The 24,365-nt window shown below is 43.4% G+C and overlaps 1 protein-coding gene across 1 annotated transcript in view; it reads left to right on the forward strand.

The window, feature by feature from the left end:
• Window positions 1-13,340, forward strand: part of ZFYVE28 (zinc finger FYVE-type containing 28) — an 81,235-nt gene extending 67,895 nt beyond the window's left edge. Inside the window, exons 14-15 of the mRNA XM_085309690.1 lie at window positions 10,195-10,298; window positions 11,264-13,340. Coding sequence (XP_085165816.1) covers window positions 10,195-10,298; window positions 11,264-11,395 — 236 coding nt within the window. The 3' untranslated portion in view covers window positions 11,396-13,340. The remainder of the gene's footprint in view (window positions 1-10,194; window positions 10,299-11,263) is intronic.
• Window positions 13,341-24,365: the final 11,025 nt, after the last annotated feature.

Below are 24,365 nucleotides of genomic sequence, written 5' to 3' on the forward strand. Positions count from 1 at the left end.
ATTCTTTTGTTTTGAATCGATGACAGTGCTGACAATGAATTTGACTTACAGAGCTCGAAAGCAAGTTATTCTTAATTGCAGGATGCTAACTAACCTTCTCACAGTGGATGTGCGTTTTGTTACAGCAAAGTTGCTTCACTTCCATGAAATGTTGTTTGGCTCTTAGAGTTCCTCAGCCTTTCGTAGAGTTTCCTATGGGTACCAGGAAGTTTTGTGTTTGGAGAAGTGCAGCCTCTGGACTGGAACATTATTTATTGAAATAACAAGAACAAACAGTCTTGGTACTTGGGTGATGTTCTGCCCGGATACCAGAATCAGCGTGGCTGCCACGGCACAATGTTTCTCATGCTAACGTATCCTCTGAGCAGGGCCAATTAGTCCATGCTCTTGCAGATATTCTGCTGTTGATATCCATACTTGCTCACTGGGATGGCTTGGGTATGTCTGAATGAATCTTTTTGTAGACATGTTCTGGAAGTCTTATCTGGGTTCTGTGGAAATAGCAGTGCTATAAATCCTTCCTCTGAATAAATCCATACAACCCCACTGGCTTTAACTGCACCTCCTTCGGTCTGCTCTGTTACTTAGCTTTCAGATTTCCTGATAGGCAGAGATTTTCTTTTGAGATGAGGCAAATGTCACAAAAAGATGAGGTGTGGTGGAGAGCATGGAGGTAAAATTCGCCTGGATGAACTCTGCCTTACAAGCATGAAACTTCTAAAAGGTCTGCAGAAAGGAGCGTTCTAGTGGCTTGGTTTGTTAAATTTGCCTACACTGTAGAAGCAGCTCTTCAATGTCCTCTCCTCCAGTACACTCCTGACCCTTATCCATTCTGGCAGAGGTCACAGATTGTCACTGTTGGCAAAGCTGTACAGACTTCTCTTTGACTGAGGCATGCAGTGGTAGCTAATGGACACATGGTTTTGTTACTCCAAAAGCATCTGGTGTGTGGCATTACAACATGTTCTAACCTCAGCAGCTATGTGTGTTTGCCCCCTAGACCTCCCTAACTACCTCATTTCTGCAGATCACTGTGACTTTGGCAAAAACACTTGGCGTCAGTCTGTGTCCTAACGTTGCGCAGAGGGTGTGGAAGCCGCAGCTGCCGACTTTGTGCTGGATGATGTTTGGGTGCGGATGAAGCTGTCTGGTCGTTGGGGCAACCTTTGCTGATGGGACGTTTGTTCCGTGCCTCTTGCAGTGAGCCTGGTGGATTTGTCCCCCAGGCCAAAAACGGACCGCAGGCCACCAACAGGAATGCACTGCGGTTGTCACTGTAAATGATTCAAAACAAAGTCTGTTGACAGCACCACACTGAAACTAAGTGTATCCTTTCCTGTACATCATTTCAACACTTCAGGGTCACTCTTAGTGATTTTAACAGAAGAAGAAAGTTTAAAGCAAATGAGCACATCAGTAGGTCCTCTGTTCTGCCATCATGGCGGAACACAAGCATGTATCGAATTGAAAAAGTCCAGTAAGCTRTCTGCTGGGAAAGCTATTTCCAATTATCAAATAAATCCCTCTTACCCAAATTACCAAATATTTAAGATTGCATCCAATCAATGCTAATAAAAAAGTAAGTTCAGAAAGCCAAACAAATAATTGAATAGTTTTAAGATTCAGCTGAAGATTCCAGCCTCTATACAGATTATGAAGATGAATCACTTGTTTTTGCAGATTTCACATTCTTACCCTGTATTAAATCCACCAGCTGGTCTTGGTCATAAAACAAATATGAATGTTTATTATGAGCCAACTGACATTGGCAAGGGTATAAGAGTTAAAACCTGTGACCTTCTGAATGTTGAAATACAATAAACTACAGATTAACTGGCATTCCAAAACAAGAAACATTTTCAAAAATACAGATGAGCCCACAGAAAAAAAAATATACATACATATATATATATACACACACACACACACATATATCACTCTCTCTCTCTCTCTCTATATATATATATATGTATATAGCTGTGATTTTCTAATGTTCTAGGATTTTTTTTTTCTAGGAAGCAAATGTGTTTATACTTCAGAGAATATATAAAGTAGTTTATTTGTGTTTAGAGAATATGTAAAGTAAATATATTTATATTTTCCTAGAATATAAGGTGAATTTATACAACACTCCCTAAAATGAGTTTTAAATATATGACCAGAGCACAAAATTTTATTATGATGAAGGCCAGTAGTGACAAAGTTCTGTATATGAACTGAAAGCAAACGGTAGTACAGTAGCTCAGAAAGAAGGCAGCTTGAGCTCTTTGCTGATAGATGAGAGCACACATGGTGCTTGCTGTGCATTGCAGCAACAGCAGAAAGGGCTGGTGTCTCCTCCTCTCTCGTGGTCCTGCCTTTCTCCCTGCGTGGGGGGTGAGCTACCAGCCAGCGCACCCACGAGCACGAGGGGAGAAAGTTATCGGGCAGTTCCCAAGCTCAGGTTGAGGCAAACTGTTGTTGGGTAATAAGCAGAACAGGAGGKTTTTATGTGACTGGGAGTGGGCAGAGAGGGTTACACACAGGTTAAAGCAAACCTTCACATCTGAAAATTTTTAGAAAATTACTCCTCAGTTAATGCAGTGGGAATGTATCCCTGCTGGGACAGAGCTGCATCGTTCCTAGACTGCAGTATGTGTTACAGCATCTTAGAAAATATATTGGGGAAGCAGAAGTCTGAAGTCTTAAGCCATTTAYGTGCATGGGATATTGTTTCCAATCCCTACAAAAATCTTGCTTTGTATGTGCCTGCAGTTTCCCATATACATACAGTAACTTTTAAAATTTTTGTTTCTACAAAGATTTTTATTTATTCATTTCTTTATTAATCTGTAATTCTGATCAAGTCTAAGTCCCTGGTCACCACATTTGCAAACATTAGGATAGTCCTGGTGAGCCTGATGATTTTAATAGTTATCTTTGCTTGGCTAATCTGAGTTTTGACCATACTAGGGTTTTGGGGTGATTTATCGCTCRGGAAGATTCATCTATTGGGATTCAGGGAGGCTGAGAATTTCCAATGTGTCAATGTCATGCAGTTACAGGCAGACTAAGAGAAGGTGAGTTATGCTTCTGGTCTAAGAACACACAAGGGATTTAAAAACTGGAAAAATTTTCAGGAAAAGAATAATGTGTTATGAAGCTGTTTGTGCTCCATAAAAGTGTAATCACTGTAGCATCTCAGCTCTTTCTGTAGCCATACATTCATTTCCCCTCCCTTTCCCTCYAGCGTTCGTATGGAACTGCCCTCCTCACTGCCATGCAGTTGTAACTCCAACCATGAAGGATTTGCCATGACTGCCRGTACAAATAACTGTTTGCGCCAAATGGCGTTAGCATCTGTTTACTGTGTAGCAGCATGTTTTTACTCCTTGATCCCTTTCCATCTCGTAACGTTCCAGCCCACCCACTTTTGCAAGGCACAACTCCTTGCTGCTCTCTAACCAGCGACGCTAACACAATTCAGTAATTTATGATCCCAAGGCTCAAGCTCTTGTTCTTTTTGCCATATGGAGTTGCAAGGTCAAGGAAACCCTCCCATGCTCCTCTGTGTGCAGAATCTAATCACTGTGAGCCTAGAATTAGCTGTCAACCCCATCCGAATGTTTCAATTTTTCTTTTGTTATTTACACACCTATGGCTCTCTGTTATTTATAATGATGACCAGCAACACTTTTTAAATGAAAGAAGTTAAATTGTTGCACAGTTCAGTGGCCAAACATATTCTGTCTGTGTAACTTTTTCTTTTTTCCTTATTCAGCAGCTCTGCGTGCATTGTGTAAGAGGAGAATTTAGTACTGAGTTTTCCAAAATGAGCCAGTGTTYTATAATAAACTGAACATATTCAGTCTTGCATGTAAAACTACTAGATTTCCAAATGTACTGTTTTTAGGTAGTATTTCAGTAATTTGTTCTTATTTAAGGTTAAAGAACTTGCACAGAGTCTCTTACCTTTTAAAAGACTATCTCCCTCTATCTGAACTGACCAATATGAAACTTGAGACTTTACTGCAGGAGGAGGGAAAACAAGCCCATAGGTACTTGTAAAGCACRAGATTTTTTGGCTTCACAGTGACTTAGGTATTTTGATTACGTTTAAAWTTTTCTTTGTCCTAAAAATACATATTTCAAATGTTTCTAGGATTTAAAACCTAGGTCAAAAAGGTGTCAGGAGAGAAATATTTGCAATCCATGTGTGTGTTATTAGAATAARTAATTTGTAAATCTCAGATTTGGGGGCTTCAGAATGTATTTTTATTTTGTGGTCTGAAGAGAACTTGAGATGTTTAAAAACWGAAAAAATAATTTAAAAAATAGTTCATGGAGAAACCTGAAGGAAAATTGTTTGATAATTGTTGATGACTACTACAAGGAAAAACTGCTATATGGAAGATACAGGGTCAAATTCTCAGGTCCATCTGATTTAGAGTAAAGATTTGAACTTCATCCTAGTGGAAGATAGTCTTTTCTGTCAGAGTTGTTTTGTTTTTTGTAAACAATTACTTYATTGAAAGAGAGAGTTGCTGGTTATGTACCTGCAGAGAAGGGCATCGTCATTCAAGATCATGTTGAATCAGAGCAGAGGTTTGAACCAGTCTACCAAAGCTGTGTGCTGTGGTGAGAGCATTCTAGATTTGTGCAGAAATTCTGTCCTAAGAAAGCTTTGACAAAGCTGTCCTAGAAGTTAGTAAGTCTCTGCCTCTGCTTTCTCTCTTGCCCCCAAATTTTCATTGTATAATATTGTTGAAGCAAAAAACATTTTCGCAATAAATTTCCAACCAGCGGTAATCACTGACTACAGTTCTTCACTGAGATTGCGTTAGCGCAATATCCTTCTAGGAATCTCGGGTAAAATTTAGAGGTTGCCCAGAATGACATGCAGAAAATTGTATGTCAGAAGGGACAAAAAGGTTCATTTTACAATGGCAGTTGAAGTGAAGGGTAAAGCCATGTCATCTTAGTTCTCTGCTTTCTGTATTTTAAACTGTAAGAATTTACCATGCTTCACAATTTCTGCTTCCATCAAAAGAGTTATAGCAAGCTGATCTGACCTTTTTTGCAGCTGTGAGCATAATGCACTTTGACGGCTGCAGCAGTCTAAGTTCAACACRCTGCTGTAGGAACAGCCCTCTTAAGGTTAGTTTAGTAACAGTACAATTAGGGTTATACATGAAGTGCTCTAAAATCTAATATACATTGATCCAGAAAGCCTACAGTTTGAGCTGTGCAGAAATAGTATTTGGTAAAAGTGGAAGATTCAGAAAGGTTTCTTTCTCTGAATTGCCTGGCCATAATGCAAACACTGTCACAAGTTTTGTGTTTAGCAGGTGGTGTTCTACAGGCTGTCATGATGTTCTTGCTTTCCAGTTTGTTTTCTTCCAGGCTATAGATTGGCTAAATTAGGCCTTCTTTTAGAGCTCTAATGACTTTATGGGTTTTTTCCTCAGCCCCCAGTCTCATGTGTCTCAACACCACCAAACTTACCCTTCCTGGAGAAGGGTTCGGTGTTACTTCAGAGCTCTGTCACTCAAAGGTGTCAAAGAGATTGGATTTGTACAGTGTCCTCTCATCTGAGAAAGGGTTCCGTTTTCAATTCTGGYCTTTCTGCCTTCAGAGTGGCTACTGCCAAATGTCCAGCCCCTCACGCCACCCAGCAGGAACTGTTCTAATTAAAGACTATACTGGCGTTGTCTTGTAGCGTTGTTAGAATCAACACAGATGGATCCAGGTCCTGGCTCAGCAACTCAGACTCTCTTCTCCCTGTGTTCTGTGACACAGAGATGTTACCCTTGCTTTTGTCAGATTAGATAGGACTGCTGCAGATCTATTGCACATATTTAAACAAAATGAGTTTCATATGTGCTTTTGGACAATGTTTCCAACTTGTATCATTTTTGTTGTGATTAGGATTTTTTCTTAAAGCTCCAGCTTCCTGGGCTTTTGTRACAATTTTAAGTTTTCATAGAGCAGAATGAAACTACTTTAGCTAAAGGGCTTGCAGAGACAAAGAAAGGTGAACTCTAAAAGCTACAGCACAGCTCAGCTCAAAGGCGATAGAATTTCATGATTTATGAGCAAGATTATGAGGCAAGATTTTTGAATAGTTAAAATTTAACAATCCTTTTTTTCTTTTTCTTTTTTTAATCTGTCATCTTTGGTCTTCACAATACTTGACTTTATCTTGAGCCTTTAAAAAAAATCTTCCTTTCTTTAGGCTTACGTTTCTTACTCAGCTAAATGCTTGTTTCTCTTCTTTTTCCTGCCTTTTTCCTGTACATGCTTCTAATGTTTTTACCTTCTCAAATTTATCTCTGTAGTCTTTCTGTCTTGTTAATTCCCTCCCTTCCTCCTCCCTTTGATGTTTCTGCTGTGGTCTTCATCTGCTTTCTAACAGATTTCTTTTAGCCCTTATTGCAYGATAAAGCAATGGGCCAGTTAGCCCACAAACAAGATTTTCTCTCCACTCTGTGTGCAAATCCCTGAAGCACAGAGAGACAGTGCTTTAGGATATTTCAATTTGCTGCTGCATGCAGATCTAATGGAGCAGTATAGCCAGCAGAAGGACCATAACATAAAAAGCCTACTAGTGCAGTGCTACTGCCCTGCTTCCAGCATGCCTTCAGGATAAAGCCAGGAGTTTAATTTATATAACTCACTACACTCATCATCGTACTGAAGCTTTATACTCTCATGAGACTGCTCTTCAGAGAACACTTCCAAARCCTGTTCTATAAAAACCCTGATGACTCAGTCATTAATATATGCAAGTTGGAAGGGCTGCTCCTGTGGTTGAGTGAGATGGGGCTTGTGAAGGGGCCTAGGAATGGAATTGAAGGTGTCGAGTCCATTGCTGTTGGTACCTGCATGGTGTGAGGGAGGCTTGAGTCACTCAGAGCTTCATCTTTCGTGCAAGATGCTGAGCACTTCTGCTCTAACCCAGGATTGCATTTAACCCTGCATTTCTAAGCAAGTGCATAATCTAAAAATAAAGCTTCTGTTTTTGTAGTCAGCGTAAGGATTTTTTTTCTGTCGTAAGTGGGGTTAAAAGCATGGGGCTAAAGGCCCCAACGTTTTGTATTCTGAATCTTATTTCCCCACTGCATTAGTGTGTAGTTTTGGACAAGGCATTTCTCTTCTGATTTCTCCCCACCCCCACACAAATAGACCGACTTACCAACTGTAGATGGGTGATGAGGATTAAAGCAGTTAGTGTTTGCACAGYATTTGGGATGTTAAAAGCTGTTACATAACTAAGTGTTACTATTTGAGGGTGTGCTGCAGTGCAGCTGATCTTGATGCTAGTAAATTGGATGTCAGGAGGGCACTAAAACCCAGAAGCAATACGGCACAGTGCAGGTCCTGTTGACCTGCCTTGCTGTTGTTGAGTCACTGTCTGGGAGAAAATGTACCCTTTAGCTCACTCTACTGATGCACTAATGTTAAGGAGTGATGAATGAGCTGACACGATATTAACAGAGGTAAAAGAGAATTCCTCTAATTTGGGAAAACAGTCTGTGTAGARGCATATACTGTTTTTATACATTAAGTAACAGTGAGATATGATTTTTTTTTATTATGCCATCATTAAAACAAAGATTGCAAATGAATTTATCTTGCAGTAAAGTAAATCTGTAACCATAGACTATGGGCTACATGGTTATTGTGGGTGTGTAAGTTCTCTGTTTATCAAAATACTTTTGCTATCTCTGACATACATATTTTTACCCTTTTTCTTTTAATTTAGCATTGGAGACAAGCCTATACCAGGCCAACTCCTCCACACCCACCCACCCACCACACACTTTTTCAACACTGCACATCAAGGGCAATGACAGAAAAACAAACAAACAAAATCCAAATGGCAAACACSTGCTGATAAGAAAGCTTCTTTCTGCTGATGAGCTCCATATTCTCTGTAGTAGAATTACTTTAGCTTATAATGCATCTGCACTAATCATGAATCTCAAGAAAGATACTCGGTTTTGGTACTAGCTTCTCCAGAAGTTTCAATTCCTGATAGAGTTTACAAAAAGGGGCTGTGTTTTGTGGCTGTTCTCAAAGCGTCGAAATTAATAGCTACGCTAAAATGAAGGTTACTGTGTTCAGCCAGTTGGTATATCGTAGGTAGCAAAGTAGGCAACTTACCAAACTGCTTCTACCAGATCTGGGTTCATATGGTAGGGAGAACTGATAGCACWGAGCTTGCAGAACTTAATTTTGCTGTCCTCAAAATCAGTGAGAATTGAGGGGCAGATTAAATCCCTGTAAACAGAATCAAAGCTGTGTAGTCTAATGGCAAGTTTTAAACAGAAATATCTTTGTTGGCTTGGTTATTTTCCATGGAATACATGTGACATCCGAAGGGGCCTCCTGGATGGAGAACATGGAGATCCTCCAAGGTCACCAGGCTTGCTGTGATTTCACATCAGAGATTCTTGCAAAAGTGATGTGAAGTTTTCAAAATCCACATCACAAACTGGTATTAGGAGTAAATTACACCAAAGAAATTACATGTAGTACCTAGGGAGGTTGCAGAAAGAAGGAAAAGAATGAAGAGGAAAGTTTCTGGCTTTCATTGCTATTAATGCTTAGACTTAAGCTAGTAGTCCTGCATCATCCTACTATGACAGACAAAAATGTCTTTTAAGGAGGATTTTGTAGCAGTTCAGTTCTAACTTTCTAACTCTGCTGTTCCCGGGGTTGAGGTGAAGGGTTGCCCTGTGCAGTCTCCCTTTTTTCCACCTCGTTGGTCATTTCTCTGCACACAGACTTGGTTTGGTTGTTCTCCCTATTGCTGTGACTTTATCAGAAAACAGCTCATTCATTAAATGAAAGATTCATTTCTTTCCTAGTTTAATTCCCAGTTGTATCAGAGGATACAACTCATAAAGCTGTATCAAGAATTGAAATTCTTGTCCATTTTCTATTTTACTTACCTCCTTTTTGAACTTCTGCATTGAATTGTATATCCTTTTTGTTTTCAAGCTGATAAATGTTGCAGTATGACAAATACATGAAAACTGGTCACARCTATGTTTAACAGAAGAATGCAGTGGAAATTACGTGGATTTTTCATCTAATTATCTTCAGTAATTGTTCATTCTTTTTGCCTGTAGCTGCTGTGCACTTGGTCTCTGTATYAAGTGCACCGTATATTTTTCTGCTGGAGAGTACGCTTCTTGAGGCAGGTGTTTTGCTTCTCAGGTATATGAATCAGCAGTCACATGTTGCATACTGTAAATAATACCTGGAGAGAAGCTGCACRTTGGGAACTGGGATAAATATATCTAGCAGTTCGTGTTCCCTTGTGTCCATAGGTTGCTTCTGGATAGAAGTTGGCTTGCCCTTGGTTTAGATTTTTATTAACTCGGTTAAGCAATCAACTGCATCATTTCTACGCTCATAATTTTAGACTCTCTGAGGTCGTGTGGGCCTGTCACTAGTAGAAGCGGTTCAAGAGAAGCAGTAAGCCTAATACATCTTGATTTGTAGAAAACAAATCATTTCATTGCTTTGCTTTTAGGAAAGGTTGTAGAGCTCACAGGAAAAACAACCCATTAAAACATACTGTCAAGGATAATGGTAGAGTTCTTTCTCTGCTAGTTTTTGTGCACTTGATTTTGCATTTTTGCTTTAATTGCTGATAAAGCAGACTTCCAGTAAGAGCACTAATAGTTAGCAAAGAGAAATATCAGGTCCTGAGTTTATTATCTGTAGGATTGCTTGCCTAATTGAAGGAAAAGCAGTCAGCCTTTCTGTAACAGACTGAACAGGYTAGAAGTGGCGTCAGCACTCAGCTTGTTTTGGTGGTTGATTGGCTTGTCAAAAACACTTGTGTTCCAGATCTGCTTATCTTATCTTTATATTTCATTTTGCCTCTCTACTTTTCCTTGCTACTTTCACTTGCAGAGGATATTTCTCATTTCAAGTCCAAAAACTGCCATGCGCTGTTTCAATTTAAACACCTGCTGCGCTCTGCATCAAAGGTAGCTGCCTCTTAGTGAAATGGGGAGTGATCCCACTTAGTTGTTCTTAAACTTACCTAGTTTCTTGTTTACAAAGCACCTTGAGACACTTAGATGAAAGCTGCTGCTCTTATTTTATTCTCACTACTCCCTTGAGGATCTTGTAATCACATGTTTGTTTTTATTCCTTTTTGAACTCTGTTCCCTTTTGTTGCTGTGTTTCTGACAGATCCTCCTGACTGGGTTCCAGATGAAGTCTGTAGCTACTGCACCGCGTGCAAGGCTCCTTTCACAGTCATTCGCAGGAAACACCACTGTAGGAGCTGTGGCAAGGTAATGACTCTATTAAACGTGTGACAAAATGTCAGCCAAAGAGAACCATAAATTCACACACACCACAGGAACTCAGCTGCACAGCGAAATGCATGCTCTTCACCAGGATTTTCAAAAGTGACAAATGTTTTTGTATGTCTTCATTGTCAACTGTTCAGCTTACATTTAGAAAGGAAGGGGAGGGTCTTGAATTTCATACAGTAGTAGACATTTGCCTTCTAAAAAATCAGAGCTCCCTACTGAGGTCTTAGAATCAGCACCCTAAATCGAGAGTCACTCTAGACTACGTCTGTAAGCTTTAATGAAATTCAAAGTCAGTGCTGTGCATAGCCTGTGCTGTGAGGGGGATCAGTGGCCTTGTTCAGTGGCCTTTTACTTTCTTTATAAGCCTTTACAGGAAAACTGCAATGTATAGGGCTGCTGTTTTGCAAGTTTGTTGAGGAGGAGGAGGGAGCGAGGGAGAATAAAGTAGTTGTGTGCCTCAGATAACCAGAAATCTGCAGTCCCATTTCGCTTGCTTTCTTACTTGCTGGTCAAAAATCATGAGGATAGAGAAATTGGTTTTTTGACTTTAATAGTAGACTCGTGTGAGTAAGAACTGTGGGGATATTCACAGATGTTGCCCTAGACTTTCTCTAAGGTCAGTATGGCTTGTTTTCTCTGGATGAGCCATCTTTTCTCTTGACCTATACAGAGAAACTGGTCTGCATTGGCTAATGTTAGTGCTTGCTAAGAGCGGTCAGAATAGTTTGTCATTGGACTGTGGATTGCCTGCAGAGGACTATTAGCTGACATGATGCAAAAGGTGGTGTTCCCAGTACTTGGTGAACGCAGTGCATACAGTCTCTCCCTTTGCTTGAAATTGGTGAGCACGGTGCATACAATCTCTCCCTTTTCTCAAAATCAGTTTTGTCCCATCAAGTTCTTTAAAGGAATTAAAGTGAAATCTTCCTCTTGTTTTTCAGATCTTCTGCTCCCGCTGTTCCTCTCACTCTGCTCCGTTACCTCGTTATGGTCAGATGAAGCCTGTCCGTGTTTGCACTCACTGTTACATGTTCCATGTCACTCCTTTCTATAGTGACAGAGCTGGTATCTGACATATTAAACTGGTGATGTGTCTACTGGAGTCTTGCACGGACTAATATATTTGACCTAAGCCAAGAATTAACTTGAAAGAGGGACCCTGTGAGGGCATGTAGGCTTTGACATCCATTATTATAAATTTTGTACAGACAGTTTTTATTGCATTTTATTACGCTGCTAAAGGGAATTATGAAGCGTCTGTAGCTCTAAAGCTACAGTACTGTCTTCCATAAATTTATAACATTAATGTTACGATGCCATATGCCGAACAAATGCACTGCGTGGAAAGAAATAGGGCTTAGAGAACTGAACAAGCATTGCTGCTTATCTTACGTGCTAAGAACAGAGTAGCTGGTTAACTAGTTCATCACAGCAAATCAATTCCAAAGCTAGGACACTTCTGCGCTCACTACAATTCTAGCATGGCTGTGGATGTCAGCTCTCTCCCTCCAGTTGCGGTTTAGCTTTCCCATTACTGGGTTTTTGCTACCTAGACTAGGATTAATTAAAGCAAAAATATTTCAAAACCGTATTCAGTATTTATGAAGGCAATTTTTGTTTGAGTTGCATAGGAAGAATGGAAGGTCCTGAAGCAGTATGTTTCTGTTGCCTTTCATTTACTGAGCTGAGCAATAACTCTAAGTTGTCTTCTAAAAATTCAACTTTCTAACTTATAATTCCATATTTGGGGATTTTGAAATTATTTATAGCCTGCATCACTTATGCTAAATCCTGTTAATAGAAATATAATACAGAGCTTTGATCTCTATATCGACAATTAAAACGTAACAAAACACTTCAGTGGAAATGATTCCAAGTGAATGATTTACTGTTAAAGTACATATTTTTGAAAGAGTTTAGCAGCAAAATTCAGTAAATGTGACAGACAATTTATCCCACACTGAGTTTTTGTTAAATGATTTTAAAAAGATAAGTATGTAATGTTATAATATATTCAAAGGTCCTACAGAATGGTCAACCAGGTAAGGGTTCTTGTTGTCCACCTTTGGCAAAGTAACTGTAAAATATTGCATACTGTTACTTCACTCATGCTAACACATCAGAAACATTTGTATTTATTTGAAACACTAGAAATTAATTTTTATTCCCACTTGGAGAGGAAAGAAATAAGATTCACATGAATTCATGCTATGATCTTGCACAAAATATTTGCAGTAAGAGCTCCATGAGCACTGACGTTTCAAAAATGTTTGGACATGCTTTGAGTTAGCCACATTAAAAGTAAGATGCTGTGTGCTGTGCTTACAGAGGAAATGAGATCAAGAGCTCTTTGCTGTATCCCCTTTCCTGACTTGCAGTGTTACACAGCATGTTTCAAGACGATAAATACAAAAAAAGGATGAGGAAGTTGTTTGCAGTATCATACTCAAAGATTGTCATTCAAAATGATAAAGCAAATCTGGCCAGTGTTGTTGGGTTTTTTTTTTTKTTTGTTTGTTTGTTTGTTTTTGTGGACATTCCTTTGTCATGTGGTTTTATATTCAGTGTTAATGAGCCATATAAGGATATAACAGTTTGTTGGCACTACTGTCATTTTGAATCAGATGAAACAGCTTCACTTAGTTTATGTGTATTGCACAAGCCTTATGATGCTGTTTGTAGAGTATTTCAGCTATAAAATGTTATCCTCACCTTATTTATATTTTTATTATCATTTTTCCAAAATTTTTCTCATGGAGTCCTTGAGCTGGACTGTCAGATTCACCAGAACTTGAAAAGGCATGGGGTGGGTGTTCGGTGGGAGGTGGGTAATGTGGTGCAAGCAATGATACTTATTCAGGCTTTAATCTCAGGCTTCACATTGCAATGACTATTGCAGTTTTATTTTTAGAAAAACAACAAATATAATGCTTCTTTTATAGGTAAAAAGAATACAACAAACTTCAATTGTGAAATAAATATGCACAAAAAGTTGCTTCTGTGAAAAAAGAATCTTATTTAATGGACTGAATATTTATTCAAGCTTGTTTTTATTTTGTAAATGCTGTAATTCAGAATCATTTCCATAAATATGATATTTAAAGATCTCAAACACTATAGTTTCTTATGTAAATACAGACTCCTATTTCTCTTACTGAAAAGCACAATGACTATATCAATACTAATATACATTTGCCTCAAGGAAGACTTTCATCTTGTAATCTCTTCAGATAATTAAAATGTCAGGACTTTCTACTTCCATGTGCTGGGTTGCTCTTTCATTTCTGGTCTGTTTACACACAGTGACAGCTGACATCCTGTCAAAGAAACGGCCTTAATTCTGTCTTGCTTTGCCCAGTTTGCAAATAACATGAAAGAAATGAGTTTAAGTTAGAAAATGGAAGTCACCCTTACACAGAGGAGTGGCAAATCAAGGCCTGAGTACTAACCTGTCATTTAAGATTTAACATGTTTTGTGTTACCCCTGCCCCTGGCTTAAACTCTCCCTTCCCCAAAGATCTTGCGTCAGTGGCCACTTCACACACATTTGGTCTGCCTGTAATCAAATCAGAATAATTTATTCTGAGTAATGCAAATCTGCCATGGAAATACTGATCCTTGGATCTACCTGAACAGTTACTCGTATAAAGTATATATGCCCAATACTGATTTGTTATGCTCGCTGTATGAGATGTAACTGATGCAGTTGTTGTAGGTTTTCAGAGATTTTTTTCTAGAGGATTTAATGTATATCTTCAGGAGGCCATTCCACTAAAGAAAAAAAAAAAGATATTGTAGCCCTGTGACCTTAGAGTTTCAACTTCTGTATGGTGAAATAGTAGGAAAATTGTGTGGGAATTTTTTGCACAATTTTAAGATTGCATTTGAATTGGCATACGGAATATTTATAGGCAAATATTGCTCCCTTAAAGTGTTACATGTAAATGAACAATAGAAATTTGTCCTAAAGGGATTTTTTTAAATAAAATTCACAGTGCTTGAGGATTTGTTGAAAGTAGGGTAAAAAGGAATTTGTTGTTTTCTCCAAATTCCCCATTGGTTTCTCCATTCCTTTGGGGGGCTGCTGCAAGGGAGCCAAGATGGGATAGAAAGATAAGAGCRTTGCCAAAGGCGGCAGTAATGCAGCTGGTGTTGGGCTTGCCTGCAAGAGAGGTTCSCTCTGAGTCAAGGCTGTTTTCAGAAAAAGCTTACAACAATTTAKAAAACAATTCTCTCTGGAGCTGTGCTAATCACACAGAGCTTCCTGCTCCCTCCAGGTCTGCAAAGCGAGGCTCGGTATCAGGGCTCCCTCTGCAGCGAAAGGAGCTTCAGTAAAACAGCTCTCTGCCTTCCTAACCGAGAAGGCTCAAAAACACTTAAAATAGGTCGCCCGGCAGCTCTGTGTGAGGAGGAASGGGACGGAAGTGATGGGCAAGGGAAGTGGCCCGAAGCTGGCTGTTTTCGGGCCTGGGGAGGGAGGGAGAAGAGCTGCGCGGGCGCGGGCGGTGGTGCCTGCGCCGGGGCATGGAGGTGGGCCGGAGAAGCGGCTGACGTGGGAGACCGGGCTGCGAGGCGGGTSCAAACGCAGCCACGTCGTGACCGTTCCCGGGAGCCAGAGGAAAACGCCGGCGCTCTCAGCATCTCGTCCCCGGTTGAACTCGCTGCCGGTTTGTTCAAAAAGATGCCAGATCCGCATCCTCGGGTTACCCTGGCAGCGCTGCGCTGGCCGCGCGCCGAGACTGCCGCGCTCCCTGCCCGCGCGCGGGCACCGAGCCGCCGGCAGCCCGCCGCCGCCGCGCTCCGGCTGCCCGAGCAGCTCGCTTTGTGGCCGTGAAGATTTACGCTGCCGAGTCAGAGGCTTGCAGTGAATTCTCATTTTCCGATAATAACATTTAATTGAATTATGCTTTACTTATTGTGCTTGTACTGGAAGGGCTCTCCTCTGTGGGCATCCCTTTCGGCACTTTGGAGGGTCCTCCGGCTATTTCTCCTTCCCCTCTTCCARCCCCTTCCCCAGCCTGTTTCTGCTGTGGAAATTGGGCACCTAACTGTGCCTCGTTACGCCTAGATAGGCACCGAGCTAATGCTGCAGCCTCCTTGGGTGCCTTACAGCCGGTGAAAGATTTGAAGCGATATTACCCCATCCCTGGAGCTTTCATCTCTGTTCCTTCCCGATCTTCCCCCTCAAGTTCCTGGCACCGGATCCTTTCGAACGTTCGTTTTGTGCCCTGCTGCAATATTCCTTTAGTTTGGAGAGAAGAAAGGAAGGGTCCCAGGGTTTGATACCTACTAGTAAGTATTACATATTACAAAGACGAAATTTTCATTTGGCTATTTTCTTCAGTATTAAACCAAAAAAAAAATGGCAAAGTATTCGGCCAAAAGGATAAAGGGGAGAAGACTTGTTACAGCAAATCTGAAAGTGTGAAGATAAGGTTTTAATGAAATAAGCAGACTCTCTGAACACAAACTAACTGCGTGTGCTACAGATGCAGAAAGCAAATCAGGCAATTAGTGTTTCATGAACTCATTGTTTTTATTAAATGTGAGGGCTCTGAAGTCCAAAGCCTAGGTGCAGATTTTTCCTTCATGTTTCACCCTCATGTTTCACCAAGTGGATCAAGTTTGTCATTTTCTGCTCAGCTTCTTTCTGCAAGTGGCAGCCATCTGCTAGGGGTCTGGTTGAGCTCATCTATAAAGGAGAAGGCAAAGTCTGTCTATGAAGGGATGTAAGCAACGGTGGAGACCTCCAGGCCTCCTGTCTGCTATTTCGGACCCTTCTGATCAGCAGCGGTGGTTAGCCRTGCACCAGCATGGTATAAGGCCAATTTTAAAGGGGGCTGTTGCTGATGCCCGGTTCCTGAAGGCTGCTGCCGGGAGCATCAGGCACTGCTGCAGCRTGGTAGGTAAAGGCCCGTTGCGCATGGGGACTGTAGAGCCAGCCAGGCTGCAGGTAACTACCTCAGCTAATGCAGGGGTTTGTGTTCCGAGGAGAACCTGCTGCCGAGCGTTCATACCACCTTCTAGGTAATATTTTCAGCAGTGTCTGTCTTCAGCTTTTTGCTTGTAATTGGGTGGCGGTCCTGATATGTTTGGGAGAAGCATGGGGGAATAAACAGCAAAGAAATAGTCCCAGGTAGCGTTTGTACTGATAACTTCTTTGTGATAGCATTGCAGAAGACATACCAAAAGTGCCCGTCTTTTTGAARAGACTTATCTGGAAACAACTCTCAAGTGCTTCAGTCTTTTTGGACAGTTTGGAGAAATTTGCCCTTTGGCAACAGTTGGGGCTGGGACTGTGGGCTCCATTTTTTGGCTGTTTTAGACAGATGCTCTGACATCATGAGGAGTCACACCAGCAGTGTTTAAGAGCAGTGGGGCTGTCTGGATTCTACTGGCAAAGAGAATCCAAAGATTTTGTGCTACCAAATCTTCATTTGCTTTTGTGCTTTTGAGTTTTGAGGGACTCGAATAATTGGATTTTCTCTCAAGGCCATTAGTGACTTGTTTCATTAGCAAGTTTCCTGTTCATTATGCAGCAGTAAAGTGCTCTGTTTTTGTTGTTTTTTAAATTCAACTCACTTTGGCTTATCTGTGAAAAGCTAGAAATTACTAGATGAAGCTATGAAAGAGAAAAAGCTTGCTTGTGCAAGTTCATAAATATATTTGAAAAAGAACTGCCTGTGATTCTTTGACTCTCGGGCACGGGGAGGTAGAGCAGAAAAAAAGTAGAAATCAAGCAGTTCAAAAGTGCAGAATGACAATTTCTGAGCTGTCTGATTTTGTCTAGGACTTTTCCTTCTTGTAGCTGCTGCAAAGGCTAATCTGAATAGGTGATCTCTAGGTGAAATGTTCTCTTCAGTGGCGAAAAATAGAAATGAARGGTTTTAGCCAGTGACTGTACCTCTCCTCTTTATAGGAATAATTCTGTCATAATTTTAAATAGTAATGAAGGAAGTCTGCTACAGCTCCCATGTGAAGAAGCTCCATTCAAATAAGAAAATACAACTATTAGGTCCTGTTGGAATAGGACCAACCAACTACATAGCCTGTGTTTCTTGCGTCTGGGGGGTTTTGTTCTCTAAACAAGGCTGATGTCCTTTCTTGAAAYAAAGCAGGAAAATGGTAGTGCAGCTGTACTCCCGAAAGAAGCGGGGTTTGGTCATGTTTGCTCATCACGTTCTAATCACTATCTTTTTTGGTTTTCCTTTCTGATAAAATCAAATCCCAGGAGGAACGCAAGGTGTTGTCTTACCTAAGACATGAGTGTRTTTCTGAGCAGATTAGAGAAATATCCACCACTTAAGCAGAGCCTTGTGCATGTTAATTGTAGAGTTCCACCCAACATGAACAGGAATATTAGTCCTTGGCAGAGGGGGGCTGTTGTCTCTTTGTTTGTTGATCATATTTTTTTGTTTTTCTGCTTTCTTTCTGCAAGAAGAAAGACAAWAAGAAAGTATTCACTTTTTAAAAAATCTTGATTCCTATTCGTGCAACAAATAACTCTCATACTGTGATGTAATTGCATAGTGCAAATAACTGCTGATCATCAAATAATGTTAGTTTGGTTTTAAAGTAAAGAAAAAAAATCATTAACCCCAAATCTAACAATTATGAAAGCACTTGCTCTGAGTGTAAATAGCTCAGAAAAGCATCTGAGAATACCAGCGCAGTGTGACAAAAATGATGTCTGTCTGGCATGCCGTTTCTGGAGGCTTTCTGGTACCCTCCAAAGGTTCAGATGTTGTCGCATTATTTGCCAGAGGAAATTGGTTCTTGCCAAATCATATCTTCATTGCTGCTCTTTGTGCTGCTGGGATTTGATGCCTCATGGCTTTGTACATTGTGAGCCCATTTGGGATATTTTTTTATTTGTGATGTTTATAAAAGCATCTGGCAAAACAGAACGTGTACCTGAATGTGGAAAGGTGTTGAGCTGGCATACTGCTAAAGACAGCATTTCTGGCATACWTTGTACTGCCAGGGAAAAGCCATGGGAATGGCGAAAGGATTGGAAAGTGCTCTTATGCTGAAATCTTCCAGGGGTGCCATCTACTGAATCAGAGAGAATCGATCTATAGTATCAAAGAGAAGGTTAATTGAAAAAGCAATTAGCTACACTGTAAATATCTACGCTGGGCGCACAGATCTGGTAACGAGGGCTCTGTCACCAGGCTGGCAGATCTAATGGTAACCAGTGAGTTGAACCAACTTGAACAAATTCATGTGAGCAATAAGAGGCTAATTCTTGTGTGGATAATTAGTTGCTAAATTAATGAACTAATAGATGTGGTGAACTCTTCATTTCTCTAGTTCATTAGAATGTTTTAACTCAATGTTAGACGGTTTCCTAAACGTGCAACGGTGCAACCACGTGTATTGGAACTAAAGCCGAAGTGGACACTTGCTGGTCTGTATTACACAGGTGCTCTTTGGAGATGTTTGTGAAGGTCTCAAAAGCATATGAATCAACTCAGGAACTGCCAGTGCCGATGTTTCCTCTGCAGGATGAAGCAGCCGGTGCAGTATCCAGGGTGGAGGGTGAGGGTTTCGCTGTCCTGTGCTCCAGCAGGTGTTCCCTGGGGATGCCTGTGGCACAAGCAAAGCCAGTCCAGCATTTGCCATCTCCCTATTTCACCCTGGAGTTATTCCTATGCCAGGGCACCACAGCAAAGAAAGCAGCAGGGGAAAAATACACTATCGTTTTGGTAAAGGAAAGAATCCACRGCCACAGATACCTCACTAATGATCAGCTAGAGGAAGCACTTTCCTGTTCTCCAGCTGTGCTTTGTGGTTCTCTGGTCCTCACAAGCTGGCTGACATTTCTCAAATCTGCTGTGAGTATTAGTGTCAGGATGAGAAGTGTGACTCCTGCAAAGGACCAAGTGGGCCCCCTGCACTCCAGATAACTTCTGTAGGTAGTGTGGCATGCGCGGGAAGCTAAGTAGTGATTGGATACATAAAAAATGATGCTTTCACATATTCAACCTTTAACTAAAGAAGAAATAATCCTGCAGTTTTGTTTTCCTTTGTAATTACTAGGCATGGCTCTGCTGCCCAACTGAGCTAATTCTTGTACCTGGGGGACATGGCAGTAGCATGATGGATGCAGTGGGCTGGAAATCAGGAAGCTGGAGTTCTGTTCCTGCTCCTCTTGCATGTTTTACGCAGTCACATTGGAATCAAGGCAAAGCCCTTGCAGGGGCTTCCAAGGACACTGTATCTGATTCCAAATCTTTCTTGTGCCTCAGTTCCCCAGCCATAAAGCAGGGAGATAATTCTGTTTGACTAAGGAGCTGGGCATTGGCTCTGCACAGACTTTGCTGTGATGTACAACACAAGATGTAACTAAATATCATATACAGAAGGTGTTCATTGATATTTGCACACAAGAATGTGTTAGCCCTCAAGGACTGGACTTGGGGTCCCGTAGCTTTCCCCTGCCTGAATGTGGGGAGGGGGCTGCTGGCCCTCAAGGACTTCTGCTGAGTCTGCTCCGAGCCCCACAGACAAGGCTGCTTCCTTCAGAGACTGTCAGGCTGAAGGACTGTCCGGCTTTTATTTCTCTGGGCTTCGCAGCAGAGGTGTTGCCATAATGCACTGTAGCAGAGCCCATAGGATACTGTATAGTAATTCCTTCCTCAACCCTGCAAATTGCATAGTATGTCTTATCTTACCGTGGTAACCATGGTACCAGCATGCTAGCACACCAATACACAGGTCCTGATTACTCACTGCTGTAGGTACGTTATCTTCATCCTACAGAAGAGGCACTGGAGAGTGAGTTTATTAAAAGACTTGAGAACACGAAACTGGATTGTCCTGTCCTGCTGTCTCAAACAACCTTGAATAATCCTTTTTGTAAATGGACTGTGCCTCATCCTAGAAGTAAGCACAGTTTTCTTTGTCTTCAACAGTCTTCTCTGCAGACTGAAAGTCTTGGAGATGCCAAAATCTCCAGACTATGATGTTTTAACTGCACTTTGAAACTTAACCTTGAATTTCTTAGTCAATTCTTTGCATTTCTCTTGCATGTCAGACCTTTTACTGTGTGCCAGTCACCTGGACCCTTGTCTAGAGACATGTCTAGTGGGAAGAAAAGAGCTTGTAGGAAATGTCTAAGTTGCTCTGAAAGTAGTGTGTTCAGTCAGGTAAATTGAGATCTGTGGTGGCTTTGGACTCCAGCTCAAAAATTACAGCTTCTCCTCTTCACTATCCCCTGCAAGTGGTCAGTATATTATAGGTTCCCTTTCTCTTTGCAGACAGGTCTGATTCTAAAAGCAGTCTCTGCCCTTCAGTTGGCTTGTTAAAACTTTCCAGTCCTGGTGCACACTTTAAGCACAGGCATCCAGTGGTAAAGGTTGACTTCTGAAGATTAAATTCTTCCCTCATCTCCAACGCTTCTGCCTGGGTCCCTAGGAACAGCTCTGGCTGACTTCATGGGGGCTGCTCAGTGTATTGAATAGCRGCTCTCTGGTGTGCTCAGCATGCCTAAAACAGCAGAGGGAATCTAAAATGTGTTTGCAGGGACGGAGCCGGGGAGCAGAACGGCGAGCAGGGCTGGAGCGTCCGTAACGGCTGCTTTGCAGTAGCTGCAGTCTGGAGGGTGATGTCTGTGTCTGCGCTAAGCTGAGTAAAAACCTGCTAGAGCTGTTATCTTCTCCAGCAAAGCACAGCGGAGGCTGATTGGTTTGTTTTGCTTTCGATGGTAACGAAGCAGTTAATTGCATTTGGTAATGGCTGGTTCTGCCTGTCTGCGCAGAGAAACATCTCAGATATTTGTCCCGCAGATCCTGTGTTRCGTAAGCACGTGTGAGAGATGCCTCCCGTTTCCCAGGCCTCTCTGCTTTCCCAGGTCCCTTGTTGGTTTGGTTTGTTTGTTTTTTTTTCCCCAAACATATGTTTTATTTYCTCATTTCACCAGGCCTTGCGTGCTAGACCGCCGAGGTTGTCTGTAGCGACGCGCAGCGTGAGAGGCGCCTGTGCCAGCCCGGATCCGTCCGGGCCCCCAGACACCGGAGCTGCTCCGTGCTCGGGTGCCTCCGTCCCCGCCAGCCGGGCGGCCGCGCTCTCTAGGCAGCCTGTTGGGTGCTGGAGCGTGCGATTCCCGCTGCGATTCCTCGCTGTCCGCAGGCTTTACAGGTGCACGGAGGTCTCGCGCCGTTCCGGAGCGCGCCTCGTGCTGAGAGCTTCCCCCCGCCCTGCCGCCGCTGCGGGGCCCCTCTGCCTCCGGTCCCTGCTGGTGGATCTGCCGGGGTGCCGGTGCCTCTCGTGGTACGGCCGCCGGGCAGCAGGCCTGTGGGTTTGCGGGTTTCTTCGGGGTTTTTCTTTTTTTGCAGTCTCGTTACTGGGGCCTTTGGGTATTTTCAGGGCCTGGTAGGGCACCGCAAAGCAACACTCCCCGGGGCACGTCCCCGGGCTGCGTCCTGCTGGCTGGGCTTGTCCGCGGCCGGACGGCCAGGGGGCTCGCGGCAGCCCCTGGGGGCTCTCACCAGCCCGCCTGGCTCCTGGCTCCTGCAGCGCCGGGTGCTGGCGGCTCCGAGGCCAGCGCTGCCGCCGCGGGAAAGCCCAGCTGCCCGCCGGGCCCCGGCGCTGCTCGGCTCGGGAGCTCCGAAAAGCCGGCAGAGACGCGGGGAAGCTGCGGGCGGGAGCAGCCTCCCCGCGGCGGCTGTGATTCCCTTCCCGGGCCTCCCCGGGGCGAAACGCGGCCCGGCCCGGCGGCGCTGAGCCCTCGAGGCCGAAGCGGCCCGTCGGGCCCGCGCGCGGCCGGAGCGCGGCGGGAACCCTGCGCAGCGGCTGGGGCAGCCGCGGGTTTGCTCTGACACCGCGTGGCCGCCGGGCGCAGTGCCGCCGCGCAGCCGCGGGACGTTGAGGCCCACGTCTGGGCCTGCTCAGGCATCCTCGCCGGGGAGCCGGGTCCTTTCGGAAAGGCCTGGAGTCAGCCAGGCCCGCTGGTTCCAGGGGAGAGCGGATGTCCCTCCAGGGCCTGAACTTCCCGCGGTTTGGCCTGCTGTCCTCTGAGCTGGTTGTGCCTTTTAACGGGGAAAACTGCCAAAAACTGCCCGGTTGGCTCTGCAGGTCCCCTGGGAATTACGCTTCAGCTAGGCATCAGGGACATTTTAGCATTTTCCCAGTTGCAAAAATGTTTCAAAGCAGAAGCCAGCGGTGGAGATCGTCCAGCCCCAACTTGGTGCCCACGGTGTTTGCTCTCAGATTTTGAATTTTCGTGGTCTGTCGCGGTGGTGCTGTAAGCACAGACAGGTGCCTCGTGGGACCCTGCGTTATTTTCCTGCCGGCTGTGTTAGGAGGAAGGGAGAAGCTTTGCAATTCCCTTTGCTGGAGGCGGYAGCTGCCGTGTCTCTGTGGTCCGATGGGGCAGCGTGCTGAAGGCTTTAAGCTGGAAAATGATTCTGCCACCAAAAGTACAAGAGTGGCTGGTGGACATCTGCTCCGCGAGAAGAGGGCGGAAGGCAGGTTTTGGAAATGAGTGTGTGGGACAGGGTGGCCTGGGCTGGTATCTCCTGCTGAGCTGTGCTAGTTCAGCAAAAACCAAGCCCCAACCTCTCTGGGCTTCAGTCCTTTGGAGGTCAATGTCCAGCCAGGATGGGCACACAGCAAGGGCGAATGCTTCCTATGCCRTCCTTGCTGTGGCTGACACTTAAAAACATCACCTGTGGTGAGCAGAAGGAGAAAGCCCTGACATAATGTGGCTGCCCTGCCGTGAACAGTTGATCTAGTCCTTTTTTCCTCATGGTTCGCTGCTCAGTTCCCTGCCGGGGGTCTGCCTTATGGCTTTTGGTTAATAGGTGGAGGGAGGAGCAATAGGGAAACACCTTCCTCTTGGGTGAACTGGGGAGTTTCCGTGGCCCCAGTGAAATGAAGGTGGCCACGCTGATGTACACTGGCGGCAGAACCCACTGTCCCAGASAGTCTCTGTGTGTGATGTTCATGATGGTCTTTGTGTTGCTCCTCGAGTGAAAACACATGTCAGGAAGGTTCAAGTGAACCTCAATGTGAAATTTTACACCCACGCAATGCAAAGATCACCATGTTGCTGAGTGATCCTGATAGACCAGAAGGATGAGACTTCTCAGCAGAATGAGTTTTTGAGGACTCCCATACTGTTCGTTGGTTAATTTGCACTGACAAATATTCACAAAAATTTCTGTCCACCTAGCCCAGAACTTCTCACTGTCTCTGAATCTCCTGTACAGAGCACTGCTCAGCATCTGCTCCAGAAGCATCCATGCCACAAAATGCAACATGTGGGGCCAAGGCACATACCACGAAAACCTGGCAAGCAGCTGAAATGGGAGATGGAGCCAAACTGCTCAGCAGGGCTTCTGCTCCCGCACACCAGTATTTAATCACTTCTTCCTTCCCCTCCACTTGGAAATCTCACCGTTAACTTGACTTAAGGCCTCCTGTTGGGCTTGCAAACTTGAAGAAAATCTTTTCTTTCAGAGATGAGTTTTCCTTGCCAAGAAGGTTTTAATAACTCACCGTGAAATTTATAGCGTTTAAATTTAAACCACACATGGGAAAGTGGAGCCGTAACAGTTTAATCCAATTTAASCTTGAACGATCCGTTCCGTCACATTCAGGCAAACAGTTCACACTGTAAGGGAAATTCCTCTGTGGGGTGGCAGGCAGCAGCTCTCTCTTCAGGTTTGTGTCCTCTCCTAAACACAGAGGTCATGGTTGGCCATCTACAGCCCCCTGACTGAACTTCAGACATTTTCTTCTTCCCGCTGGACTCTGCTAGTGAAAGAGCAGGAGCGTGACCCAGCTTGGAGCTAGGGTATGCCCCTAAGAGGAGGCTGAGATAAGTCTTGTTGGGTTAGTGTTCCTCTTCCAGGAAGCAGTCTGCTGGGGATCTCCTTGATATCCTCCAAGGAGAGGAGCTGGGAAAGTCTTACTGCTAAGTAAATGCTGTGGATCATAAAAACTACTGAGCTACATTACAACACGAAGAAGAGAGCTGGACTGCTTCTGGGGAGTGCTAAAGGCTTAATGATGTTTAGAGAGTTGGCTGCCCTTGAC

This window comes from Rhea americana, unplaced genomic scaffold (genome assembly GCF_003343005.1).
Source record: "Rhea americana isolate MKP2758 unplaced genomic scaffold, rheAme1 scaffold_30, whole genome shotgun sequence".
Classification (NCBI taxonomy): Eukaryota; Metazoa; Chordata; class Aves; order Rheiformes; family Rheidae; genus Rhea; species Rhea americana.